At 36.9% G+C, this 24,647-nt stretch overlaps 1 protein-coding gene across 1 annotated transcript in view; it reads left to right on the plus strand.

The window, feature by feature from the left end:
* Positions 1 to 21,614, plus strand: part of EIF1AX (eukaryotic translation initiation factor 1A X-linked) — a 41,273-nt gene extending 19,659 nt beyond the window's left edge. Inside the window, exons 2-7 of the mRNA XM_069063435.1 lie at positions 12,593 to 12,676; positions 13,563 to 13,666; positions 16,830 to 16,880; positions 18,092 to 18,173; positions 18,593 to 18,684; positions 21,205 to 21,614. Of these exons, the coding sequence (XP_068919536.1) occupies positions 12,593 to 12,676; positions 13,563 to 13,666; positions 16,830 to 16,880; positions 18,092 to 18,173; positions 18,593 to 18,684; positions 21,205 to 21,210 (419 nt within the window). The 3' untranslated portion in view covers positions 21,211 to 21,614. The remainder of the gene's footprint in view (positions 1 to 12,592; positions 12,677 to 13,562; positions 13,667 to 16,829; positions 16,881 to 18,091; positions 18,174 to 18,592; positions 18,685 to 21,204) is intronic.
* The last annotated feature ends 3,033 nt before the right edge of the window (positions 21,615 to 24,647 follow it).

The raw sequence follows: 24,647 nt of genomic DNA on the forward strand, positions 1-24,647 counted from the left end.
GAATCCAATATTAGACTTCTATTTTGGGCACAAAAAGGATCAAAGTATGGAACAGAAGGAAGACAGTGAAGTCAGAACTCCTGCATCAAAAGCTTCAAAGGAAAATATGAGCTGGTTACAGGCCATAGAAGACCTTAAGAAGCAGATAAGAGAAGAGGAGGAAAAATTGGGAAGAGAAATGAGAACAATGCAAGAAAATTACAAAATGAGAGTCAACAGCCTGACTGAGGGAAATACACCTTTAAAAAAACAGACTAACTCAAATGGCAAAAGAGGCTCAAAAAGGCAGTGAGGAAAAGAATGCCTTAAAAAGCTGAATTTGCCAGATGGAAAAAAAAAATCTCAAAAGCTCACTGAGGAAAATCATTCTTTCAGAATTAGATTGGAGCAAATGAAAGCTAGTGACTTTATGAGAAATCAAGATACTATTAAAAAGATCCAAACAAATGAAAGAATAGAAGGCAATATGAAATATCTCACTGGAAAAACCACTGACCTGGAAAATAGATCCAGCAGAGATAATTTTAAAATTATTGGACTACCTGAAAGCCATGATCATAGAAAGAACCTAGAAATCATTCTCCAAGAAATTCTCAAGGAAAACTGCCCTGAAGTTTTAGAACCAGAGGGCAAAATAGAGGTTGAAGGAATCCACCAATCACCTCCTGAAAAAGATCCCAAAAAGAAAACTCCTAGGAATATTATAACCAGGTTCTGAAATTTCCAGATCAAGGAGAGAATATTACAAGCAGCCAGGAAAAAACAATTTGAATATTGTGGAAACACAATCAGGATAACCCAGGATCTGGCAGCTTCTACACTGAGGGATCGAAGGGCTTGGAATATGATATTCGGAGGTAAAAGGAGCTGGGATTAAAACCAAGAATCATCTGCCCAGCAAAACCGAGTGTCATGTTTCAGGGGAAAATATGGTCATTCAGTGGAATAGAGGACTTTCAAATATTCTTTTTTTCTTTTTTTTTTTAAAGCAATTGGGGGTAAGTAATTTGCTCAAGGTTACATGGCCAGTTATTTTTATGTGTGTGCCGAGTATCTGAGGCCAGAACTGCTCCCAAGTCTCCCGATGTTGGGGCTAGCACTCTTATTTACTGTGCCACCTGGCCACCCCTAAGCAATTGGGGTTAAGTAACTTGCTCAAGGTTACACGGCCAGTTATTTTGTGTGTTGTTAAGTACCTGAGCCTGGAACCGATCCCAGGTCTCCCAATACTGGAGCCGGCGCTCTTACTCACTGCACCACCTGGCTGCCCCTCTTTCAAGTATTCTTGATGAAAAAACCAGAGTTGAATAGAAAATATGGCATTCAGATGCAAGAAGCAAGAGAAGCACGAGAAGGTAAACAAGAAAAAGAAATCATAAGGAACTTATCAAAGTTGAACTATTAACATTCCTACATGGCAAAACGATTATTGTAACTGATGAAACTCTTCTCCGTATGAAAATAGTTGAAGGGAATAGAAATACATATATATTTATATCGGAGGGTATACGAGCATATGAATACATATGTGGATGTGTGTATGTATATAGGTATACATAGATAGAGGGCACAGGACCAATTTAATAGGAAGGGATGATACTTAAAAGGTGAAATAAAAAGGTGAGAGAGGAATATAGTTAGAAGAGATGGGGAGAGACAGAATGGGGTAAACTATCATAAAAAAGAGGCAAGGGAAAATGGTTACAATGGAGGGGAAGAATAGGAAGGCAAAAGGGAATGGGTCAACCTTACTCTCATTGAATTTGGCTTGGGGAGGGAATGAAATACACACTAAATAAGGTATCTCACCCTACAGGAGAATGGGGGGGAAGGGGATGAGAGGTGGGATGATGGAAGGGAGAACAGGCTGGTGGGGAGGGAAGTTGGAAGCACCCACTTTTGAAAAGGGATGGGATCAAAGTAGAGAATAGAACAAGTGGGAGGTGGGATATGAGGGAGGAGAATATTGTCAGTCTTTTATAAGATATCTACTATGTTAATGTTTTGCATTAGCTACACATGTACGATCTATACTGAACTGCTTATCTTCCCAATAAGGGTGGGTGACAAGGGACGAAGGGAATGAATATGGAATTCAAAGTTTTAAAATCAAATGTTTAAAATTTTATATATACTATTATTAATACTATTTTACAAGTAATTGGGAAGTGAGATATACAGGCACTGCGGCATAGAGATCCACCATGCCCTACTGGAAAAGTCGAAGGGGGTATGGAAGAGAGCAGATTGGAGGAGGGGACATCCTGTGGGACTGCTATTTTGGGGCGGTGGGTAGGGGAAAAATGGGGAGAAAATTTGTAACTCAATCTGGCAGAAATTAATGATGTAACAGAAGTTAATAAAGCATTTGAAAAATGAAAGAAAAAAACTACTCTGTTACTCTTTGCCAGGCACTGTGCTAAGTGCTTCTTTTTTATAAATACTAGTTTATTTGATCTTCACGACAAGCCTGAAAGGTAAGTACCATTATCATCTCAATTTTATAGTTGAGAAAACTGAAGCAAACAGAGGTTAAAAAGTTTGCCCAGGATCACACCACTAGTGTCTGAGACCAGATTTTGAACTTCCTGATTCCAGGCCCAACACTGTACCACCAGCTGCATGAAAATAAGAAGAGAAAACAGGTTTAAATTTCAGGCTACCTGAAGTATTTCTCATTCCAAGACTTCATCTCCATGCCTCTTGCCCCACCTTAGTATATACCATTTCTCATTACCACCCTTAACATATTTTCCTATCTTCTCCCCTTTTCAGGCTTTCAGAAGCTGGGATTCATCTAGTCCACCCTACTGGCAGAATAATTTTCCTTATGTTTAGATCTGACTGTGTCATCTTGAAACCTTTTGATAGCTCCCTTTGTGTTTTGGTTTGCTACAGAATCAGCATGACATACTAGAGTGTTGGACATAAAGGCCAAAAGATCTGGGCTCACATTCCCCCTCCAACACATAGTTTGTCACTCAGGGCAAGTCATTTTTCTTTGTACCTGTTTTCTCATCTTCAGAAAGAAAGGGTTGGACCAAATGGCCCTAATTTTCCTTCCATGTTTAATAAATCTATGGTCCTTTGAATCTTTTTGAGATCAATAGGTAGCAGCTGAAGGAGAAGTACATTTAGGCTCAGTGTATTAGAAAGAATTAATCTGGAGATGAGTTTCCTATTACTTCAGAGTACTCAGGAAGAAACTGATTACCTACTTGTCAGGGTTATTGTAGTCTAGCTGGTCTCTTCAATCCTTCTCTTAAAATTTTTAGTCCAAATTAGTCTTTACTTTTCTCAGAAAACTTTGTTGGTACTTATTTCTTAAAATCTAACTTTTTGAATTGTTAATTGGGTCATGTCTCCCATTAGGCTATGAGCTACAAAATGACAAATACTGTGCCTTAGCTAACTGTATCTTCCTCTAGGTTCAGCACAATGCAATACATACGATACAATAAGCTCACAATCAACTCTTAATGTTTTGTCTTATTGTAAATTATTATTAATGGTATTTATATTGCTTTAAGGTTTGCGTAGTGTTTTACAAATGTTATCTCATTTGGTCCTCACAATAGCCCTGAGAGGTAGATGCTGTAACATATAGATTTTACAGATGAGGAAACTGAGGTAGAGAGCGATTAAGAGATTTGCCCGGGGCCACACAGCTAGTAAAGTGTCTGAGGAACAATTTTAATTTGGGTCATACTGACTCCAGACCCAGTGTACTATCTGTTGCACCATATAGGCACTAATTAAACTGAATATAACAGTCTTGTGTTGTTCAGGTATATTTAATTGTTCTGGTATGGTTTTGAGTGCAGCCCTGCTTGGAAGATGGCAAAGTGATAAACAGAAACTTTTAATCATCTAAATTCTACTGAGTACATCTGAATGTATTGTAGCAGATTCAGGTTGCATGTACGAGTGGAGTATAGGTTCTCTTCTGTGGGGAAGGCATGCAGCATGTATATAGAGCCCAGCAAAAGAGGTATTTGAGCCAGAAGTATGGAGTTAGTTACTGATAAAGAAGCTCTGACTCACTAGTGATGTGAATTGAATTTTGAATCTGAAATTGGGAGGTGGCTTGAGGAAGACTGAAGAATGAAGGGCAGACAATGGGGGGTAGACTTTCAGCTGTTTTTAAGACCATTTTACCATGCTGTAAATATGAGTGAAGGCTCTGGTACTAGTTTATCATGAAATGATATTTGGATTAAATTTCTTCTTAGTCCTAAATCTTTAGTTTAAATAATTTATGTACACCTTTTCCCATGTTCTTTGGAGAGCTGATATTCTTTAAAGGATAAACCTTAAACTTAGCATTCATTACAGTATAATAACCTCAACATTTGAAATAACAGAGCACATGTACTAGAAAACAAAGTAAAAGTTGGGGCAGTGTAGCAGCAAGCACCCCAAGCGTCCTCAGGGTTTGCAGCTACCACAGGTTCTTGGATCTGCTTTGTTAAAGGAAAGCAACTCAAAATGGGTTAACAAGCTTACTTTAATCAGTCAAACATATATCGTTTACCTTGTTCAGAAGAAAAGGTCAGCACCCGGAACCTCAAAGTATACAGGCATAATTATCAAGACATTAACAGATCAAGTAGACAGCTTTCCAAACTGTCCAACCAGTACATCCATACCCAGTCAACATCTGGGTTTCCACATTCTGGGTTTTTCAAAGCCGGGGGACTCTCAACAACGGCTTCCCAGAATTCAGATCAAATCACAGAACACTTTTCAAAGTGAGTCCCAAAACAAAGCTACACATCAGGGCTTATATAGCCTTCTCCTGGCTCAGAGAATGTAACAACCTTATTGACCCACTGGCCAATCGAAAAGTATCTAGTGAAAAACAAGCCTCCCTCCCCAGGCTTCTTATGCACTTTAGCCTAGGGGCAGGGAAGATCTTTAAAATTTACATTCGCATTACAGGCAGCTAGGTGGCACAGTGAATAGAGCACCAGCCCTGGAGTCAGTAGGACAGGACCTGAATTCAAATCCAGCCTCAGGCACTTGACACTCTTATTAGCCATGTGACTTTGGGCAAGTCACTTAACTCCAACTGCCCTCCAAAAAGCAAAAACAAAACAAAATAAAACCCAAGGTAGTTGAACCCATGTTAGAAGTTTTTTGGGTTTTGTTTTTTAATGCATCTTATGGACTCATCAGGAAATAACTGTATGAGATCCATTCACTATTGCTCCTCTGTTAGCTTAATTTAAGATGTCATGCAATTCTAGGTACCAAAGGTAGTCACTTTTGAAGATAATTATTTTACTACAAATAAATCCTTATAATTGATCATTCTAAGGAGGTAAAAGAGGGTAAAAGAACCCTTAAAAAATTCTGAGGATAAAAGAACCTTAATTTGATCACTTCCATTTTTAACACAGCTATTTGGAGGTAGGAAGATTTGGCATCTAACAAGTAATAACTAAAAGAAGCTGATGTTAAAGAACTAAATCTGACCTGTCAATATATGAGCCCCTGGTACTTGTGGATTTAATTAGTGTATTGGAAATAATCTTTGTTTACTGAAAGTTCATCCTTAGAAAAAAGGCTAGTTGACTTTAAGATAAGTTCATTTATATATAGTCTGAGACCTGTTAACTCAATTAGATGTATTTACCAGCTACAGATGTGGAATAGCATGATATAGTAAGTGATTCTCCACAAAATCTGAAGATATGTGATGTCTTACTATGAAATTCCTCACTTTGTTTGCTGAGTTTCTGTCTATCCTTTAAAACTCAAGGATTGGGGGCGGGGCTCAGGATGGTGGAGTGAGCACAGGGACTCTCCAGAACTCTTCCCCAAACCCTTCAAAATACCTGTAAAAAATTACTCTAAACAAATTCTAGAGCACAAGAACCCACAAAAAGACAGAGTGAAACAAATCTCCAGCCCAAGAAAACCTGGAAGGTCAACAGGAAAGGTCTGAGAGAGGAGCACAGTCCAGCATAGGTTGTGCCAGCAAACCTGGAGCAGGCCTCAGGGGACTAAATCATTGGCAGCTGTGGCGGTTTCCAAACTTCTCAACCTACAAATGCCAAAGACAACTTAGAAGGTCAGTAGGAAAGGGCTGTTGGACATGGATGACAAAGAAGCACAGTCTAGCTCCAGCCCCAACACAGAACAGGCCTGGGGAGTGACTGAATCAGCAGTGGTGGAAGCAGCTGTTACCTGAGCTCTCAGCCCACAGATTGTAAGGGGCTCGAACAACTGGTCAGAAAGAGAGATTACAGGGGTCTCTGCTGGCACTGAGGCAGGACTTTGTTACTTTGCCCATACTTGGATCTGGGTTGCAGTCCTGTGGCAAGGAGAAGCACTGGCAAGCAGAGCTTGTGGCAACAGTGTAGAGTGAACCCTCCTCACAGTTCCAAGAGCAGAAAAGAGTGCTTGTGGTCACTCTCAGACCAGAAGAGTAGTAAACACCTCTCCTTAGATTATACTACCCTGTAAGAACTAAAAACTTACAGGTCCCTAGAAGTATCTCAGAAAAAAACTGCTTAAAACCCCTGAAGTTGGGGTGTCTAGGTGGCTCAGTGAATAGAGCACTGGCCTTGGAGTCAGAAAGACCTGAGTTCAAATCCAGCCTCAGACAATCGACACATTTACTAGCCATGTGACCTTGGGCAAATTACTTAATCCCAATTTCCCTGTCTTCCTCCCTCCGAAGAGCAAAAAAAAAAATGGTCTTTTAGGGGCGGCTAGGTGGCACAGTGAATAGAACACCAGCCCTGGAGTCAGGAGGACCTGAGTTCAAATTTGACCTCAGACACAACACAAAAACTAGCCATGTGACTTTGGGCAAGGCACTTAACCCCAGTTGCCCTCCAAAAAGCAAAAAAACAAAAACAAAAAACCCTGAAGTTTGGGATAGTACACCCGCCATCCTGGAGAAAGCAGAACCCTTACCTTAATAAAGAGTTAAAAAGTCAAGAATTAGGCTGGGAAAATGAGCAAACAACAGAAAAGAAATTCACAGTCTTACCTTTGCAATAAGGAAGATCAAAACATACATTCAAAACAAGACAACAAAGTCAAAGCTCCTACATCTAAAGCTTTCAAAAAAAATATAAATTGGTCTCAGGCCATGGAAGAGCTCAAAAAGGATTTTGAAAATAAAATAAGTGGGAGGCAGAGCCAAGGTGGCAGCGTAGAAGCAGGAAAACTCCCTGCTCTCTACCCATAACCACCTCAAATGCCTATTAAAAATGACTCTAAACAAACTTTAGGGCTACAGAACCCACAAAGTGGCAGAGAAACAAATCTCCTGCTGAAGACAGGCCAGCAGGAAGGGTCCATAGCAGTGCCCTGGGAACCAAGCCCAACCCCGCAAGTGGGTTTTAGCCTCAGGGCGGCCCTGATCAGCCCTGGCTTGGCAGGACTTCATGAGACTGGATCACCAGCAGCTGCAGCAGTTTCCAGAATTATCAACCTATAAATGCCAAAGACAAAGTGAGCAGTCAGTGGGGACTTTGTGGGAACAGGGGGGTCCAGGAATACGGTCCAGCCCCTGGGAGGGAGAAGTGGCTGCATGGCTGCTTCAGAGCTCCTGGCCTGCAAATTATAGGGGAACCAAGCAACCATTCTGAGGAGTAATTGCTCTTGCTTTAACCTGCTTGGATCTGGATTGCTGTCTAGGGTGGAGGTCCTAGTGTATGTGACCAGTGAGCCAAAGCATGTGAAGACTTCAGAGAGGGGAGCCAACTAATACCTTTGACAGCTGTGAGAACCCCAGCAATTTGGGACAAAGCTCTCCTCTCTGGAAGCAGAGTTCTACTGTGGCAAAAAGGCTCAAAAGTTAAGTAATTGAATGGCAACATGAGCAAAGCAAAGCAGTCAAACCTTAGATTGCTATTTTGGGGACAAAAGGGATCAAAGTATGGAACAGGAGGAAGACAGTGAAGTCAGAACTCCTGCACCAAAAGCTTCAAAGAAAAATATGAATTGGTTACAGGCCAGAGAGGAGCCTAAGCATTTTGAAAACCAAATAAGAGAAGTGGAGGAAAAATTGAGAAGAGAAATGAGAATGATGAAGAAAATCAGGAAAAGAGAGTCAACAACCTGACTGAAGAAAATAACACCTTAAAAAATAGACTAACTCAAATGGCAAAAGAGGCTCAAAAAGCCAATGAGGAGAAGAATGCCTTAAAAAGCTGAATTTGCCAGATGGAAAAAGAATCTCAAGCTCACTGAAGAGAATCATTCCTTCAGAATTAGAATGGAGCAAATGGAAGCTAGTGACTTTATAAGAAATCAAGATACTTATTAAACAGATCTAAACAAATTAAAAAAATAGAAGGCAGTGTGAAATATCTAATTGGAATATTTCATCACCAACCTGGAAAATAGATCCAGGAGAGAGAAACAGCCATGATCAAAAAAAGAACCTAGAAATCATCCTTAAAGAAATTCTCAAGGAAAATCGCCCTTATGTTTTAGAACCAGAAGGCAAAATAGAGGTTGGAAGAATCTACCGATCACCTCTTGACCAAAGATCCCAAAAAGAAAATTATAGCCAGGTTCCAGAGTTCAAGGAGAAAATATTACAAGCAGTGAAGAAGAAACAATTTTAATATTGTGGAAACACAATCAGGATAACACAGCATCTGGCAGCTTCTACATTGAGGGATTGAAGGGCTTGGAACATGATATTCCGGAGGTCAAAGGAGCTAGGATTAAAAACCAAGAATCACCTACCCAGCAAAACTGAGTATCATGTTTCAGGGGAAAATTTATAGTCAGTGGAATAGAGGACTTTCAAGCATTCTTGCTGAAAAAACCAGAGTTGAATTGAAAATTTGACATTCAGATACAAGAAGCCAGAGAAGCATGAGAAGTGTCTTTCCTGGAGCATAGAACCTAGGATCTGGAACTTAAAGTCCAGAACCCAGAACCTGTAGTCCTGGTCCAAGAGAGTGGAGCCTGGAACCTGGAGACTGTACTTAATTTAAGTTGATTAAATTCAGTGAATGTGATGCAGCTAAGGGAACACAACCAGCATTGGGAGTTAGAGGACCTCACTTCCAAGGCAGCCCTGCTACCTTCATTCCTACTCCCTGGGAAGCTCAGCCTTACTGCTCTGGGCCTCAGTTTCTCCATCATTATAATGACAAGATGATTACTGGTATGTAGGAGCCCTGGCAGTGTAAGATTCTAAAGGCAGATTTCTACAGGGAGGTGAGGCAAGGTGTCAGACTCTCCTGCCTGCTCTTCGACTCTGTTGCATCTCATCCTCAGAAGGATTTCTACTCCTAGAGCTAGAAATAACTTTGCATTTGAACAAACCATCTCTCATTGGTACTATTAATATTCATAGTCTCTCTCTCCCTACCCACCCCACCCCCACACATAGTGCTAGGCCCAGGGGATGTGAAGAAGAGAGAGAAGGGGTCCTTAATGAGCCAGTGATGAATTCGGAAAGATAAGACTACTATACACCCAAAGGTACAGAGATGCTCAGGAAATACTCATGTATGATGAACAATGGACACTTCCCAGGTATGTCACCAGTCACTTCATCTCTCTGACCCTCAGCCATCTCATCTGTAAAACGACCTGTGGCACAGGCTTTTTGTGAAGCACAGACAAGTCATCTCTAGAAAGAATTTTGAAAACCTCCATCAGGTTTTAATGATGCTGTTGGTCAACCAATCAGTCAGTCCACAAACACCTGTTGTGTCTGTTTAAAAAAAAAAAAAAAAGGAAAGGAAGAGAAGTAGAGGAAAAAGAAGAGAAATCATTAAAAATTCAGCCCAAATGCCACCTTCTGCACAAAGCCTTCTTTCATTTCCCTCACCTCTAATAGCCTCCCTCTCTGTCCTCACATAGAACTTGTAGGAACGATTCTGATGCATTTATCTTCGAATAGTGTGTATTACCAGTTTTTCTTATCTTTCTCTTAGGTTGCCTTCTGTGTCTTCCCCAGCACTCTGCTGTACACAGTAGATACTTAACAAATATAGGAAGAATGAATGGTGGTTCCTTCATCCATACTTAGTTCTATATATGGAAGCTTAAGAGAGAATTCTTTTCTGCAGTGTTCTAATTTGGAGATACTTCTCTCTCCTTCCCCTCCATGATATATACTAAATTAGCATTATACTGACCTATACTTTAGTCCCCAGTTTGCTCTTACCATTTTGTTAATCTTCCAAATCTCAGTCCTGAAAAAGCTAAATAACGTTTTGAAATCATATACAAGGCTAGTTTGAGTCGTAATAACTGTTTAGACACTAAATAGCAATAAATGGAAATATGACGTCCTGTGATGAGTCATTCTTCTCCCAGTTGTTCACTGATAAATGAGGATGTTGTATATGATTGGAATCAGCAGGCTCTCCTGTTCTCGCCTGTGTTTCATTGTGGAGATCACAAAGTGTCAGCATTATGTGGGTCTGAGTGGTGCAGAATAGCATTCACTGATCACTGATTCTCACCCTTTTTATGTCATGTTGTTTTTATTTTGTCACTTATCCAGCATATTTTTTATCATCTGTACATATTTCTCCTTCCTTTGGTCATTCTACCTTTCCTCCCACCTCAGCTCTTGTGTCTACACACACATTTTTGGGTATATTTTCTAGTTCAGATAAAAGTGATGTTCGTGAGATACCTGTACCTTCTACCTCTTCTTCCATATTTTTTACATTCTCACATACTTGGTATTGGAAAAAGTAAGTCCCACCCTCTTGCTCATTTCTTCCCTAAATTTTTCACCTCCGTTTTCTTTCCTCCTTAATCTTTTTTTTTTCCTTTTTGGAGGGCAGTTGGGGTTAAGTGACTTGCCCAGGGTGACATTGCTAGTTTTTTGTGTTAAGTGTCTGATGCCAGATTTGAACCTGGGTCCTCCTGACTCCAGGGCCAGTGCTCTATTCACTGCTCCACCCTGCTGCCCCTTTCCTCCTTAATCTTATCATTAATAAAAACAACCCCCAAGCCACCATGGGTTCTGAAGAGATATTAGTCTCTTCTTTTATTAGAATTAGCACTTTCTTGGTTTTGGTTAGTCCCTTTCAATTATTCAGATATGTTAACTTAAAATGTTTTTTTTTTTTTTATTTCGAAGAGAGGCAGTTAGGCAGTACAATGTATAGAACCTGACCCTGGAGTCAGGGAGAGCCAGTTCAAACATTTAACTTGGCGTGTTAATTGTAAGCAAGACACTTAACCTTTATCTGCCTCAGTTTCTTCATCTGTAAAATGAGAATAACACATTTACTTTATAGGACTGTTGTAAAGATGAAACAAGATAACATTCAAAAAGCATTTCACAAACCCTCAATCACTATATATAAATGCTAGCCTTTAGTAGTAGTAGAAGAAATCATCTTAAATTTTTTTTCATCAGGAATGCTTAGAAGTTATTTATTCCATTCAAGATCCATTTTTTCCCCTATGGGATTATATTGTCTTTCAGGATAAGTTGTAAGCCTTTATTTTTTTCCATTTAGAATATCATATTCCAAGATTTTCCTTCCTTTATAATGATTTCTTAGTGTTGTGTGTTCATGGCTGTAATTTCTTGGTATTTGATCTATCTGGCTACTTTGACTTGTTTTCGTTGGACCTAGAAGCTCTGGAATTTTGGCTCTAACGTTCCCAATAGTTTTCATTTTGCAGATTTCTTTTTAGGAGATGATTTGTAAGTTCTTTTCTGTTTTCACTTTGTCACCTGGTTCTGGGCAGTTTTCCTTGATGGTTTCTTGAATATGATTGAAAAGTGTTTTTTGTTTCTTTTTTGATGTTTCACTCTTCTGATATTTTTGTCTCATGGAATCATTTTGCTCATTTTTAGTTTTTAAGGATTCCATTACTTTGTGAAAGGTTTTTGTTTTTTTTACCTTTTGTTCTATGTTATTCTCCTGCCAATTCTTTCTTTCAGAAGCTTTTGTTTCACTTGTAATAAGATGTTTTTTATCTCTTCTAATATTCTTGTCCTCATGACCAGGCCATTTTTTTTCCTCTGAGGCTTTGCTTTTACTTAGTCTGTCCTGAATTATCTTCATGGGCATTTCTTAGCCTGTAATATTTATTCATAGGGCTCAGTGTCTTCTCTTTACTCATATCTCCAGTCTGAATTCCTGATTTGGGACTTTGTACCAAGACCAGGCTTTACTTCCTCCTGCATTTTTGAATGAGAGATTTAAGATCTCTTTGGTTTGAACTTCATTTCCTGGGTTCCATCAACTTGCTTTTACACCCCCCACCCTCCCTCAGTGTGTTAAGTATAAACTTAGCACACTTTGCTTGCAGGCAGGTTTCAAGCCCTTAAAGATTGTCTGAGGTTGGAGTATGCCATACCTTCCCTTTCCATTTGTACTTCCCATTTTGAAGACTATGGGCTTCCTTTACTGGGTTTTTACTGGATATATATTGGAGAATTGAACTGCTCTACAATTTTTTACCCCTCCATGTTAACCAGAAATCCTATTGCCTTCTTCCTAGGACATGAAGAAAATTAAAGATGTGCCTGAAAAAACATTTTTGTTTTAAGATTTATTAACTTTATTTTAGCCATGGTTACCTTTGTATATTGTATACAGATTTTTATAGTTTCTTACTTTTTAATCCTTAGGTAAGGGAGGTAAAAATAGGCGCAGAGGAAAGAACGAAAATGAATCTGAAAAAAGAGAATTGGTCTTCAAGGAAGATGGACAGGGTAAGTGTGCTACTTTTTAAAGTTACCAACTTTCTAACATGTAAGACTTTGTTTAGGAGTTGTTAGAGGAAACCTGTTAAATTACAGTTTTCTTTGTCTCAGAAAGTGGAAAATGTGTGGTTAAAATTCTTTTAGATCTTGTCGGGAAGAAAATTCTAACTGTAGAAGGCAAAGAGAAAGATTATACTGACTTTAGTAGGCTACTTGGGAGAGAACCCCAATTTAGTGAAAAGCCTGAATTGTAAGAATTTTTTACAAGATTACAGTTTTATAATTTTCAATTACTCAAAGCAAATCAAGTAAGACTTAAAGTAGAAGTATTCAAATAGTTATTTTATGAACATAATTTACTATGTAAGTTAAAATAATTTTTAAATTACCATATCATTTTTCATATAAAATTTCAAAATAGAATGTGATGTGAACATGTAAAAATAATGATGGCTCATGGCTGTAATCCTTGGCCCAAGTAGACTGAGGCTGGCAGATATCTTGAGCTCAAGAAATGAGCTATAAGCCACTAGGTTGCTTAGCAGGCAAGCCAGCCCAGGTTAGAAACAGTAGGTCAAAACAGCCATACAGATCAGTAGTGGGTTCAGGCCTGTGAGTAGCCCCTGTACTTCCAGCCTGGGTGAGATAGGGACAGGAAGGAAGGAAGAAAGAAAATTGTTAATTCTTTGTAGCAGTTTTAAAGTTCTGGATAAAATGTTATAAATTCACTTCCTTGCTACTGAAGTAGTAGTTTCTGCATTGTGTGACTGTATAATCATTCAACAGCAGAAATCTTTTTGATGTAAACCTTAGCAATAGGAATGTACTTTTAATAGATCTTTGGAGAGCTTTCTTTTAAGGTGTGGTTTTTTTCTCCTGCACTCTTTGTTTTCAGAATATGCCCAGGTGATCAAAATGTTGGGAAATGGACGATTAGAAGCAATGTGTTTTGATGGTGTGAAGAGGTTATGTCACATCAGAGGGAAATTAAGAAAAAAGGTATATGTGGGGAAAGGAATGCACTGGGTATTTGTTTTACAGTATGACTAATTATAGTTTTTAATTACAGGGAAAAGTAGTTCTACATTGAAGATCTGCAGGGATATTCATTGCTAAAAGCTTCCAGATTTCCTTAAGACCCTAATGAGTGGTCGAGTGGAATAAGGACTGGATTGGGAGTTAGAGAACCTAGGTTCAAATCCTGGCCACTTACTATCAATCAGTATGATATTTTTTTTTATTTAAAATTTTTATTTTCCATTACAAAAATAAATTCTCTCCCTCCCTCCATTGGGAAGTCAAGAAATGTAGTCTTTATACTTGTGAAATCATGCAAAACATTTCCACATTAGCCACATTGTTGGGGGGGGAGGGGTAAAAAAAAATAAAGACAAGATAATGCTTCAATCTGTATTCAGAGTTCATCAGTTCTCTGGTGGTGGAGAGCATTTTTCATCATGGGTCTTTTGGAATTATTATGGATCATTGTATTGATCAGAGTAGCTGGGTCTTTTGCAGTTGATCATCATTACAATATTGTTGTTGCTATGTGCAATGTTCTCCTGGTCCTGTTCACTTAGCATCAATTTGTATAAAGTCTTCAAGGTTTTTATGAATCTTGCCCTTCCCTTTATCCACTTTTTTCTTTTTTTTTTTTTAAAGCAATCGGGGTTAAGTAACTTGCCCAAGGTTACAGGGCCAGTTTTTTCTGGGTGTGGTGCTGAGTATCAGAGCCCGGATTCGATCTCCAAGTCATCCCGACACTGAAGCCGGTGCTCTTACTCGCTGAGCCACCTGGCCCCCCCTGAGCAATTGGGGTTAAGTAACTTGCTCAAGGTTACACGGCCAAGTGTTTCTGGGTGGGTGCTAAGTGTCTGACCCCGGGATTCAATCTCCAGGTCATCCCGACACTGGAGCTGGTGCTCCTACTCGCTGTGCTACCTAGACGCCCCTATCCACTTTTTTCTTATAGCACAGTAATATTCCATCAGTCATATGCGACAGTTTTTTCAACCATTGCCCAATTGATAGGCATCCCCCTCGATTTTCAGTTCTTTGCCTTCAGAAAAAGAGCTGCTATAAATATTTTTACACATAGGTCATTTTTCTTTTTCTTAGATCTCTTTGGACAAAGGGTATGCACAGTTGTGCCCTTTTACATTGCCCAGAAAGTTAGGCCATTGTGATCTTTAGCAAGTCACTTGGCCAAGCAACCTGGTGAAGAACCTTTCTCAAAATAATATTCTAAAATGCACAAAATACATAAGTCTTACAGAAGAAGTCAATTATATTTAAATACAGTTACCAAATTCACAGACCCCAGGTCAAAAAACCCTCTGCACTAGGATAAGGTTTAGCAGTCGTCATAGCTCACACGTTGATATTTTTGTGTTTTTATTTTAAGTGGTCTTGAGAACAAAAGAATAAATGCAAGTATGATGGACTGCTTTGTTCAGACTCAGCACCATTTTAATGTTTTATATCCCCCAAGGTAGCAATAGTTAATTAAAAAAAGGTATCAGCACAGGAATAATCAGGTTTTTAAAATTATAGTTGAATGTTGGATATTTGAACATTCATACAGATATTTTATGGGTGTTTAGAAGGTAATGACTTTGAGGCAGCCAAGTTGTAAAAAAGCATTGAATTTGGAGTAGGGACCCACATTCAACTTTTCAGTTCTGCCAGTTTACCACCTCTGGTACCTTGAGTAAATCACTGTGCTCTTTTGGAGTCATTTGTAAAATGAGACTATTGAATGAAATGACCTCTTAAAATCTTGTCTAGCTGCAAGTGTTATGACCCTACAGACATTACTATGATTTCTATGGAATCCTTAAATGTTTAAAACATCAATACACAGGTGATTTGTATATTATAGAAAATGTAAAAACACAGGTGGTTTGTATATTATAGAAAATGTAAAAATACTGTTTTCTAAATTATAGTTCTATTTCTAATTCTAAATGAGTAGACTTCACCCAAACTAACTTTTATAGGTATGTAAATATTACTGTCATACTGTAAAAGGAGGTATTTCTAAAATTCTAAGCAGGCCAGTTTCTAAGGTAGAAGTTTTGCAGTTCTCATTCTTTTACCCCTATTTTCCCCTCCTGTATATATCATCCTCTGCAGCCAAAGTTGCAGCAGGAATATGTAGTGTTTGATAATTTTGTATGTTTAAAATCGAGAGGTATAGCATTCAAAAGAACTTAACCTAAAACCAGGGCGTGCTGCCACCAAGTGTTGGTAAGAACTGTTGTTCGTATGGAACCAAGAAAAGAAAACATTTTAGCTGAGTTCCACATTAGAACTAATTTTTGAAACAAATTTAACATTTTGTAACACTTTTTTTAAGTAACTGGATTTTTTTCATGTTACTGGAAAATACTTTAACCAAATACTAGTTTTCATTTTTTCATTTACATAATTCTTTATTCTCAAAACCCTTATGTTAAATAATCATAACTAGTGACTTTGCCTTTTCTAGTGTCTTTCCTATCTATCATGGCTCCAGGAAAATTGAGTACTTTCAGTGCACAGTAAAAATTAGATATAGTATCAGAAGAAAGACCTTGTTTTGTATCCCTGACTTTTTTTCTCCTTTCCTTCCATACAAAAAATAGATTTCTACTATGCATGAGAATAGTCTGTGCTTAGGAATAAGAAGAATATTTTCCCCAATTCTGAAGTCTCCATTCCAGTTTTCCTGCTTTTAGGAAACAACACATTTTTTACACTATTGGAGGAGGAATACATTATTACCTTATACTTTGTCATAGCTCAATATAATAGCAGTATGTCACCCTTAAAAACAAAGGTGACAATTATTTGACAATTTTTACCAGTTTCTCTTAATTTTCATCAGATATATTTAAGTACCTTGTGCAGTTGACAATCTCCATCTTAAGAAGCTGTAGTAGCTTTACTCTAGCCTTTATCTCTATCAGGACAGTAAGAACATTTGAGATGAGTAGATGATAATATTGGGTTTTTCATGTTTCTTTTCAGAGCTTTGTACCTAACTTATGTTGTGTAGACTTATGATATGGAGGAACATGCCATGATTTGGTAGAACATAGTATGTTTGAACTTGGTTTTGGTCCTGTAATTGTGTTGACTTTAGAGTTGATGAATACAATAAACTCTTTGCCTTTTATAGGTTTGGATAAATACATCGGACATTATATTGGTTGGTCTCCGAGACTACCAGGTGAGTATTTGCTGTTTTGTTTTTTTTTCATTTGTTTGCTAACATCCTTGTTAACTTATTGGAGATCAGAGGAATAATCTAGAAAGCCCTGAATTATCTATGACAGTGACCTTGTAAAACCTTTTTCTGTGTTTTTACTACACTCTAAAGCAGTGCTTTTTATTTCTTTATCATAAAACTCCTGTAACTCTCATAATGTCTCTCTCAGAATAGTATGAATTAAATATACGTTCATTTTAGCCATGCCTTTCCTGTTATGGTATTTTTTTTTGTCATATTGCCCTTCAGCCTTTACCTTTCCGGTCTCAAGGATCTTCATACTTTTTGTCTATCCTTATGGAATTCACTTCATTGCCTTGAGCAATCTGTAGGTCAGTCACTTTCTGTAAATAGATAATAAGTTACAATTACGTAAGATATTTATTCATTGATCCAATTTTATTTTTCGAGTAAAAATACACTTTTCTTTAGAAGGTAGTAGTGTATTTATCAACAAGCATTTAAGTACCTTCTATTTGCCAGGCATTCAGCTAGGCCCTGAGAATTCAAATACAAAGAGTGAAACAATCTTGATTCTCATTAAGCTTCTTACAAGGAAATAAGTGCATATATAAATTTGCGCAGTGTACATATAAAGAAAATAAATACAGTCAAATGCATGGGAAGGCACTTGGAATTGGAATCAGGAATGATAGATCAACAAATTCCTATTTTCAGTAGGTAGCTTCAAGACATCTAATGCACATTTATATTTTATTGAAGTAGACTCTAAACACATTTTCATGAGTTTGGTATTTTTCAAAATCTTTTGATAGCTTTTTTTAAAAAGTACATGTCATTTGCAATGTAGTCCCCTCCAGTTCACAGTCTATGGAACATTCTATAGCCTTACCTCTATTAAGAGGAAGGAAATAATTTTTTGTGTTCTAGAACCGACATTGTTTATTAGGGTGTTAATATTTCTCAGCTGTGTACATTAGACACCTTCCTGCTATTTGATAAACACATTTAGGAATATTTAGAAAGAAGTAAAAAGGGGGTAAAGGGGTAAGTTGGAAGCTTTGAAAGGGGAGAGATGGCATTCCAGAATGAAGGAAATGAATTTACCATTAGTCTTATACTTTCAGTGTTCAGTTTGAAAGACATTTATTAGACTATTGGTAATAATTTGGTTTAGCCAATTTTGAGTGTATTTCATATATATTTTAAAGGATAACAAAGCCGATGTTATACTAAAATACAATGCAGATGAAGCAAGAAGTTTAAAGGCATATGGGGAACTTCCAGAGCATGGTAAGAAAACAATATCTATAAATCTTTCCTCTAGCTGCTTGTTTTTGCTATCATTTAGGTTAAAAATAAAAGAATTATCATTTTTACATACTTAGAATTACATGTGACATTTAACTCTCTACTTAACAGGTGTTGCAAAACAATCATTTGTCCTAAAATACTACTTGTAGTAATTATTTGTCAAATTCCTCTTCCCATATGATATCTCTGACCTTCAGGACAGTGTTGCTAAAAGTAATTAATTTGAGGAAATGACAGAGAATTAGTGCATATCTTAACTAAGCAGCAGAACATGAGAGAATTTAATGTTGGCGTTGAATTTTTTATGCTATTAAATGGTTTATAAGAGATGTCGCTTTTGATGGGAATTTATTTTTTAATGATATGTAATATGAATTTGTTTGATTTTTTTTTAATAGCCAAAATCAATGAAACAGACACATTTGGTCCTGGAGATGATGATGAAATCCAGTTTGATGACATCGGGGATGATGATGAAGACATTGATGATGTATGTGTTCAAGTCCATCAAATATTTAACCTGCAAAGTTCAGTTTTCTTTTTAACAATTCAGGTGCAGGACAGTTAGTAACAATTCCATGCTCTAATCCCTTGTTTGTTTTGACTCTCACAAGAACCCTGAAAGAAATGATCTCAGGGATTGTCCATTGCCCTTTCAGATAAGGAAATTGGAGCTCATGTACTTTAAAATTGTCCGAGGTTATAACCTAGTAAATGACAAATCCACAGTCCTTGTTTCCAAATCCGTTATTCTTACTATTGCACCATACCCCTTTTGTAATAACCTGCTAATACAATCAATATATTCATCCAGGATAAAAGTGGTATAAATAGTTAACTAAATTTTTTATTAATTCCTCCTGTCTTTGTAAGCTGTAATGTGATCTCAACAGAGAACTTCCTTATAAACATATTTAATATATATTTACTAGATAATTTTAATACAAATATATTTCACATTAATGCTGCACTAATCTCATGTATTTATATATTCTGTTTTATAGAATATTCTGATATCTAATGCTAATAACTAGTTGATTTTTTTTTTTAAGCAATCGGGGTTAAGTAACTTTCTCAAGGTTACACGGCCAGTTATATCTGGGTGTGGTGCTGAGTATCTGAGCCCGGATTTGATCCAGGTCATCCCGACACTGGAGCCGGTGCTCTTACTCACTGTGCTACCTGGCCGCCCTAGTTGATTTTATTTTTAACAGACTTCTCCCTTGTCCTCTCATAAATATATATATGAAAGTGGACACAAAATTTCTTAAAATGGAAGAATGTTGCCACAAATACTAACCCAAATAAGTCTTTTTAAATTTAAAAGGTGTATACTATATTTGTGAAGCTAATAGTTTAGTAGTTTGGGGGATGAGGTGGTGGTGGTGTATAAAAGAGTGATTTTTCTCATTCCAGGGCCATAGTGCATGAGGAAAAAATATTTCATTACCTGTTGCTGTGTTTGAATGAAATCTTAAGATTTTCTTTAAAATATTTAGGGTTTTTTTCTCTTTCTGTTTTGTTTTTGTTTTTTGAAAAAAGGCTAAATTTGGTAATGTTGAAAAGTTCTCCGTTTTTGTGTGTTTGGGAGGAACTGATAAAAGTTTGTTTACTGTGTGAACCTAGGGGGTTGGAGTGTTGGGGAAAAGCTTTTTATAGAAGAGGTAGTTAATTTGACCTTGAAGGGTAATAAAATTTTAGATCGAAAAAGAATTAGACAGCAACTTCCAAATAGGGACACAGTATATTTTTACTCCAATCATGAGCTAAAATATGAAAGCAAGAATAACCTTTCTGTGTTTGAGTAGGGAGACTGGGTTGACTAGGTTGGAAGACTGGTGTTGGGGAATAATAACTAGCAAGCAGTTTTGGAAAGATAAGTAAGAGGATTCATCGTAATAGGCCAGGGGTGGGGAACCTGGGCATGTGGCCCTCTGGGTCAGGCTAAAAAATTTGACTTTAACTGTGAACAGCAAGAAGTCATTAAAGAGAGGCAGCTAGGTGGCACAGTGAATAGAACACCAGCCCTGGAGTCAGGAAGACCTGAGTTCAAATCCAGCCTCAAGACACTTAACACACACACACACCTAGCTGTGGGACTTTGGACAAGTCACTTAACCTCAAATTGCCCTCCACAAAAGAAAAAAAAAAAACTAGGGTGACCTTGGTCAAGTCACTTAACCCCAGCTACCCTCCAAAAAGAAAAAAAAAGTCATTAAAGATTCTTGAGCAGAGGGGCGGCCAGGTGGCTCAGCGAGTAAGAGCACCTGCTCCAGTGTTGGGATGACCTGGGGATCAAATCCGGGCTCAGATACTTAGCACCACACCCAGAAACAACTGGCCGTGTAACCTTGAGCAAGTTACTTAACCCCAATTGCTTAAAAATAAATAAATAAAGTTGGCTCTCCAAAGTCTGATGGGTTTGTACCTAATCTTTGTTGGCTGGTTAGCCTCAGGATTGAGTCTGAGAAGAACTGTATTAGAGTTGAGAGAAGCATCCTAACTAATGATAAAAGTTTATATAATCCCAGTTCTTTTTGCCATCATATAGTTTGAGATAGTAGGTGCCAAATTTTATTAAGAATTTCAAACATGATGGTCTAAATAAACATTCTGGTCTAGGCCTAATATCTATACATAAATATTATAAAATGTTTACTTCTAAAACATAAGGGACTTATGGAAGTATTTGTTGGACACTTTGCATTCCTACAAAATTAGTCATATAAATAAATATTAGTGTGGGTTGTTAACCATCAAATTATATATATATTGCTTTTTGGAGAGCAATTGGGGTTAAATGACTTGCCCAGGGTCACATGGCTAGTTTTTGTGTTAAGTGACTGGGCCATATTTGAACTCAGGTCCTCCTGACTCCAGGGCTGGGGCTCTATTCACTGCGCCACCTAGCCGCCCCTCAAATAATATATTTTATGTTAGAAGATAAAATAATGATCATGGTTTTGTTAAAAATGGAATCCTCTTGTTTTGATTCTCTTTTTATTTACAGATCTAAATTGAACTGGACATTTACATTCCGATTTTTCAGAGGATTGTTCTGCTATCTTGATATTTTCATTTGGATTTTTGGCCAAGTCCCATCCTGTTAAGAAGAATGAAACTTCATTAGCATGAGTGCAGCTTGTTTAACCAGACTGATTTATTTTCATTGTTTGTTTTAAAATATTTATATTTCCTTAAAAACTGATAATGCTGAATTACCTTAAGTGAAATGTTAAGCCCATTTTGTCTCTTTGGTGAATTAGATCTTCAGTGTTTGGGTAAAGAACCGTAACATCTATTTGGTCGGATTTTTTTTTAAATGCATTACTGCCTTTCCTGTTTTGACCACCTTACTTCCAGTAAATTGATGTTTTGAATAAATTGTTTGCCCTATGATTATCATGGATTATAATTAAATCCCTAGTTTGAATTTGTGTCTTTTCACTGTACAGAGTCTTTCTGTATGTTCCAGTTGCCTATAACTTCACTTGAGTTTTTGATAAAATTTAAGGGAGGCAGAAATCTGCATTTAAAGTCATAATGCATGAGTCTGTTTTTCATATTTTAATAGCTTGTGGCTATTTTTATACTGATTTTGATATTACACACATTCAGTAATCTCATCTGTTGCCACCATAAAGAAGTAAAAAAAAAAGCATTTTGGAAATGCAGCTGTTTAAAACTGTTTTGAATTTGTAAGATTAGTAGTTGCAGAAATTGAACACTGGGTGGCACCCAATTACCTAAAACATCAGATATAGTCATACATTAGTCACAGTTGGGTTTTTTTTTTTGTATTAAACATGCCAAGAAAGTTTCCCAAACAGAAAAATAAATGATTAATTATCTTTTGAAAGTAAACATGTAGAATATTTTTACAATACAAAGGGGTTATGTTTTAAATGTCATTTTATCTTAACCTTCAAAAGTCATGTACTTTGCAAGATAAAATTTTGGATAGTTTATGTGCACTTAAATTACGATGTATAAATGAAAATTTGATGTCAACTTCTAAAAATTAAGTTTCTGTCCAAAATTAACCTGAAGGGGTGGAGAAAACAATGGAAAGACAGTCCCTATTTTCTGAATGGAAGAGCCACCCCTAAGAAGTCTAATAAAGACTAAATCATTATGTGGAGATTAACATATTTTTAGCCTTACTTTGTATTTTAGGATGTGTTTTGTTAAGTATACATATTTTTGTACCTTACTGGAATTTATTTTATTTTTATTTTTTGTTCTGCACCTGTGATTCAATTGGTGTACAAAACTTCCTCTCCCATTACAGATGGCCAGCTGTTACACAGTTTACAATCTTAGAGAGTTGTCTGGGACACTGAGAAGTTAAGTGACTTGACCTGTGTTAGAGGCAGAATTTGAATCCAAGTCTTCCTGATGTCAAGACTGGCACTCTATCCAGTATATATTCTGCCTCTAGCTCAAAATTTATAGATCTTTTATTTCCCCAACATCCTTTTTTTTTTCTTAATTATTGTCAATGAAAAGACATTTATATAGTACTTCAAGGTTACAAAGTACTTTCCTCACTATAATTCTGTGAGGTATAGGTAATGCAGCTATTATCCACACTTTGTAGATACGGTAGTTAAGGCTTAAGAGTTTTCAATTTTGCCAACATCATAAAACTAGTTGACTCTTAAGAGTCAGGATTTGAATACAGGTCTCTTTACTCCACGTCCAGTGTTCTTTCCACACCATGCTGCCTCTCAACTAATAGTCATGAAGTCATGTTAAGGGCTGGACTATATAAGGATACAATAAGCCACATTCTTATCCTATGCAATTCTAAGAAAGAAAATCAAATGTGTAGTTTGAGAAACTTGCATCTGTTTCGGTCCCCTGTGATCTTATAAATGAGAAATACAATGAAAATGTAGGGAAAGTTTTATCCTTTTTTTTTAAACAGGCCAAAATACTATACTCCACACCAACTTTAACTATTATTTCTTTTGTTAAACATCAGATCTTGGTAATAAGAAATTTGTGAAGTAAAGAGGTATAACAATAAAACCTAGTTTTCTTTATTCTGTATTTAGGGAAAGGAGACTAGAGCATAGGCACAACTTAGTTTTTCCTTTAATATACCTAAGTATCATTAGTTAATAGGTGAGTGAACCCAAGGCATGTAATTGATTGGGCATATGGGGAAGGGATTTTTGGTTTGCTTACTAATACTTGGAGGAAATGGTGCTAAAGGGTCTTTTGTGACGATCATTTAACTTGTGTGATAGGACTTTACCACAGTAGACATACTGCTATGGAGAATTTTATCCAGATCATGAGATGAGTTGCTATCAGGTGTTATAGTAATGCCTTGCTGAAAATATATCTATCTGTATAGATGTAGATAAATATGTCCTCTTGATAGGGAAGTATAAATAGCAGATTTGTTCATTAGGGTCCAAATTTAATCATTATTTACCTTAGAACTTCCAGAAAGCACCTTTATGTGAATGACATAATGGCTGTGAGTGTCATCAGGTCTTTTAAAATTACCTGCATTTTACATATTCATTAATACATTTTTCTGCCAATTGCTATAAGGAAGACAAAGATTCTACAAAAGATTATTAGACTCTAAATGAGACTCTGACTTATGAATTTTCCTGTGGCTACTTAACCCATGCATAACAAATATCTAAAGCTATTTGTTATTCCCAGACTAAATGTCCATGCCTATGGACATTTAGTTTTAATGCTGTCATTGTGCAGTAAGATATCCTGGTTCTCTGGTTGAATATCTTTGATATAGGATTGAAGTGATTGAGTTTAGTGTTTGATTGATAAGCATCTCATGTTAGAAAACTGGATTGGTTATGGGATTTTCTTAAGGGGTGTTTTTCCAATAAATTTTTTTTTATAAGAAATGGGAGTGTTCAGAAGAATTCACTATCACATTGATTGCTGCAACAATATATACATGGATATTATGGTATGCACAGAGAAAATTTAAAATTCTAAAAAACATTTTTGGCAGTATGTATGCTCCTAATGAATTTGAGGAATGGTCAAATTGTCTTTGTTATGGATAATGCATTTAATTAAGAGTGCATCTTTAAGTGCACTTTTTTTTTTGCACTATTGATCTTTCTCCCTTACCTCCCATTAAGAATGTAGATTTATTATATCACTAAAGTGACTGGATGGCCAAATTAGAAAAATTAATGTAAAGACTGTGCCAACATTTAATTAATTGACTGTTATATGATCTGACTCTTTCTGAAGAGATCAACTCATTTATGGAACCTGTAAACACTGCATGTTTAGAAATACTTGTACTTTAGTAATGAATTATCTTTGGTTCACCTACCACCAAATCTCTGGCATTGTGGCTATAAATATACTTGCTTTTAAATTAATTGTGATTGGTAGTTTAACTTAATATCACTGTATTGCACAAAAAAATATTACATTATATGATGTTGAGTA

This window comes from Petaurus breviceps, unplaced genomic scaffold, assembly GCF_028583685.1.
Source record: "Petaurus breviceps papuanus isolate PSGF00001 unplaced genomic scaffold, PetGlider_PUasm1.0 90574, whole genome shotgun sequence".
Taxonomy (NCBI): domain Eukaryota; kingdom Metazoa; phylum Chordata; class Mammalia; order Diprotodontia; family Petauridae; genus Petaurus; species Petaurus breviceps.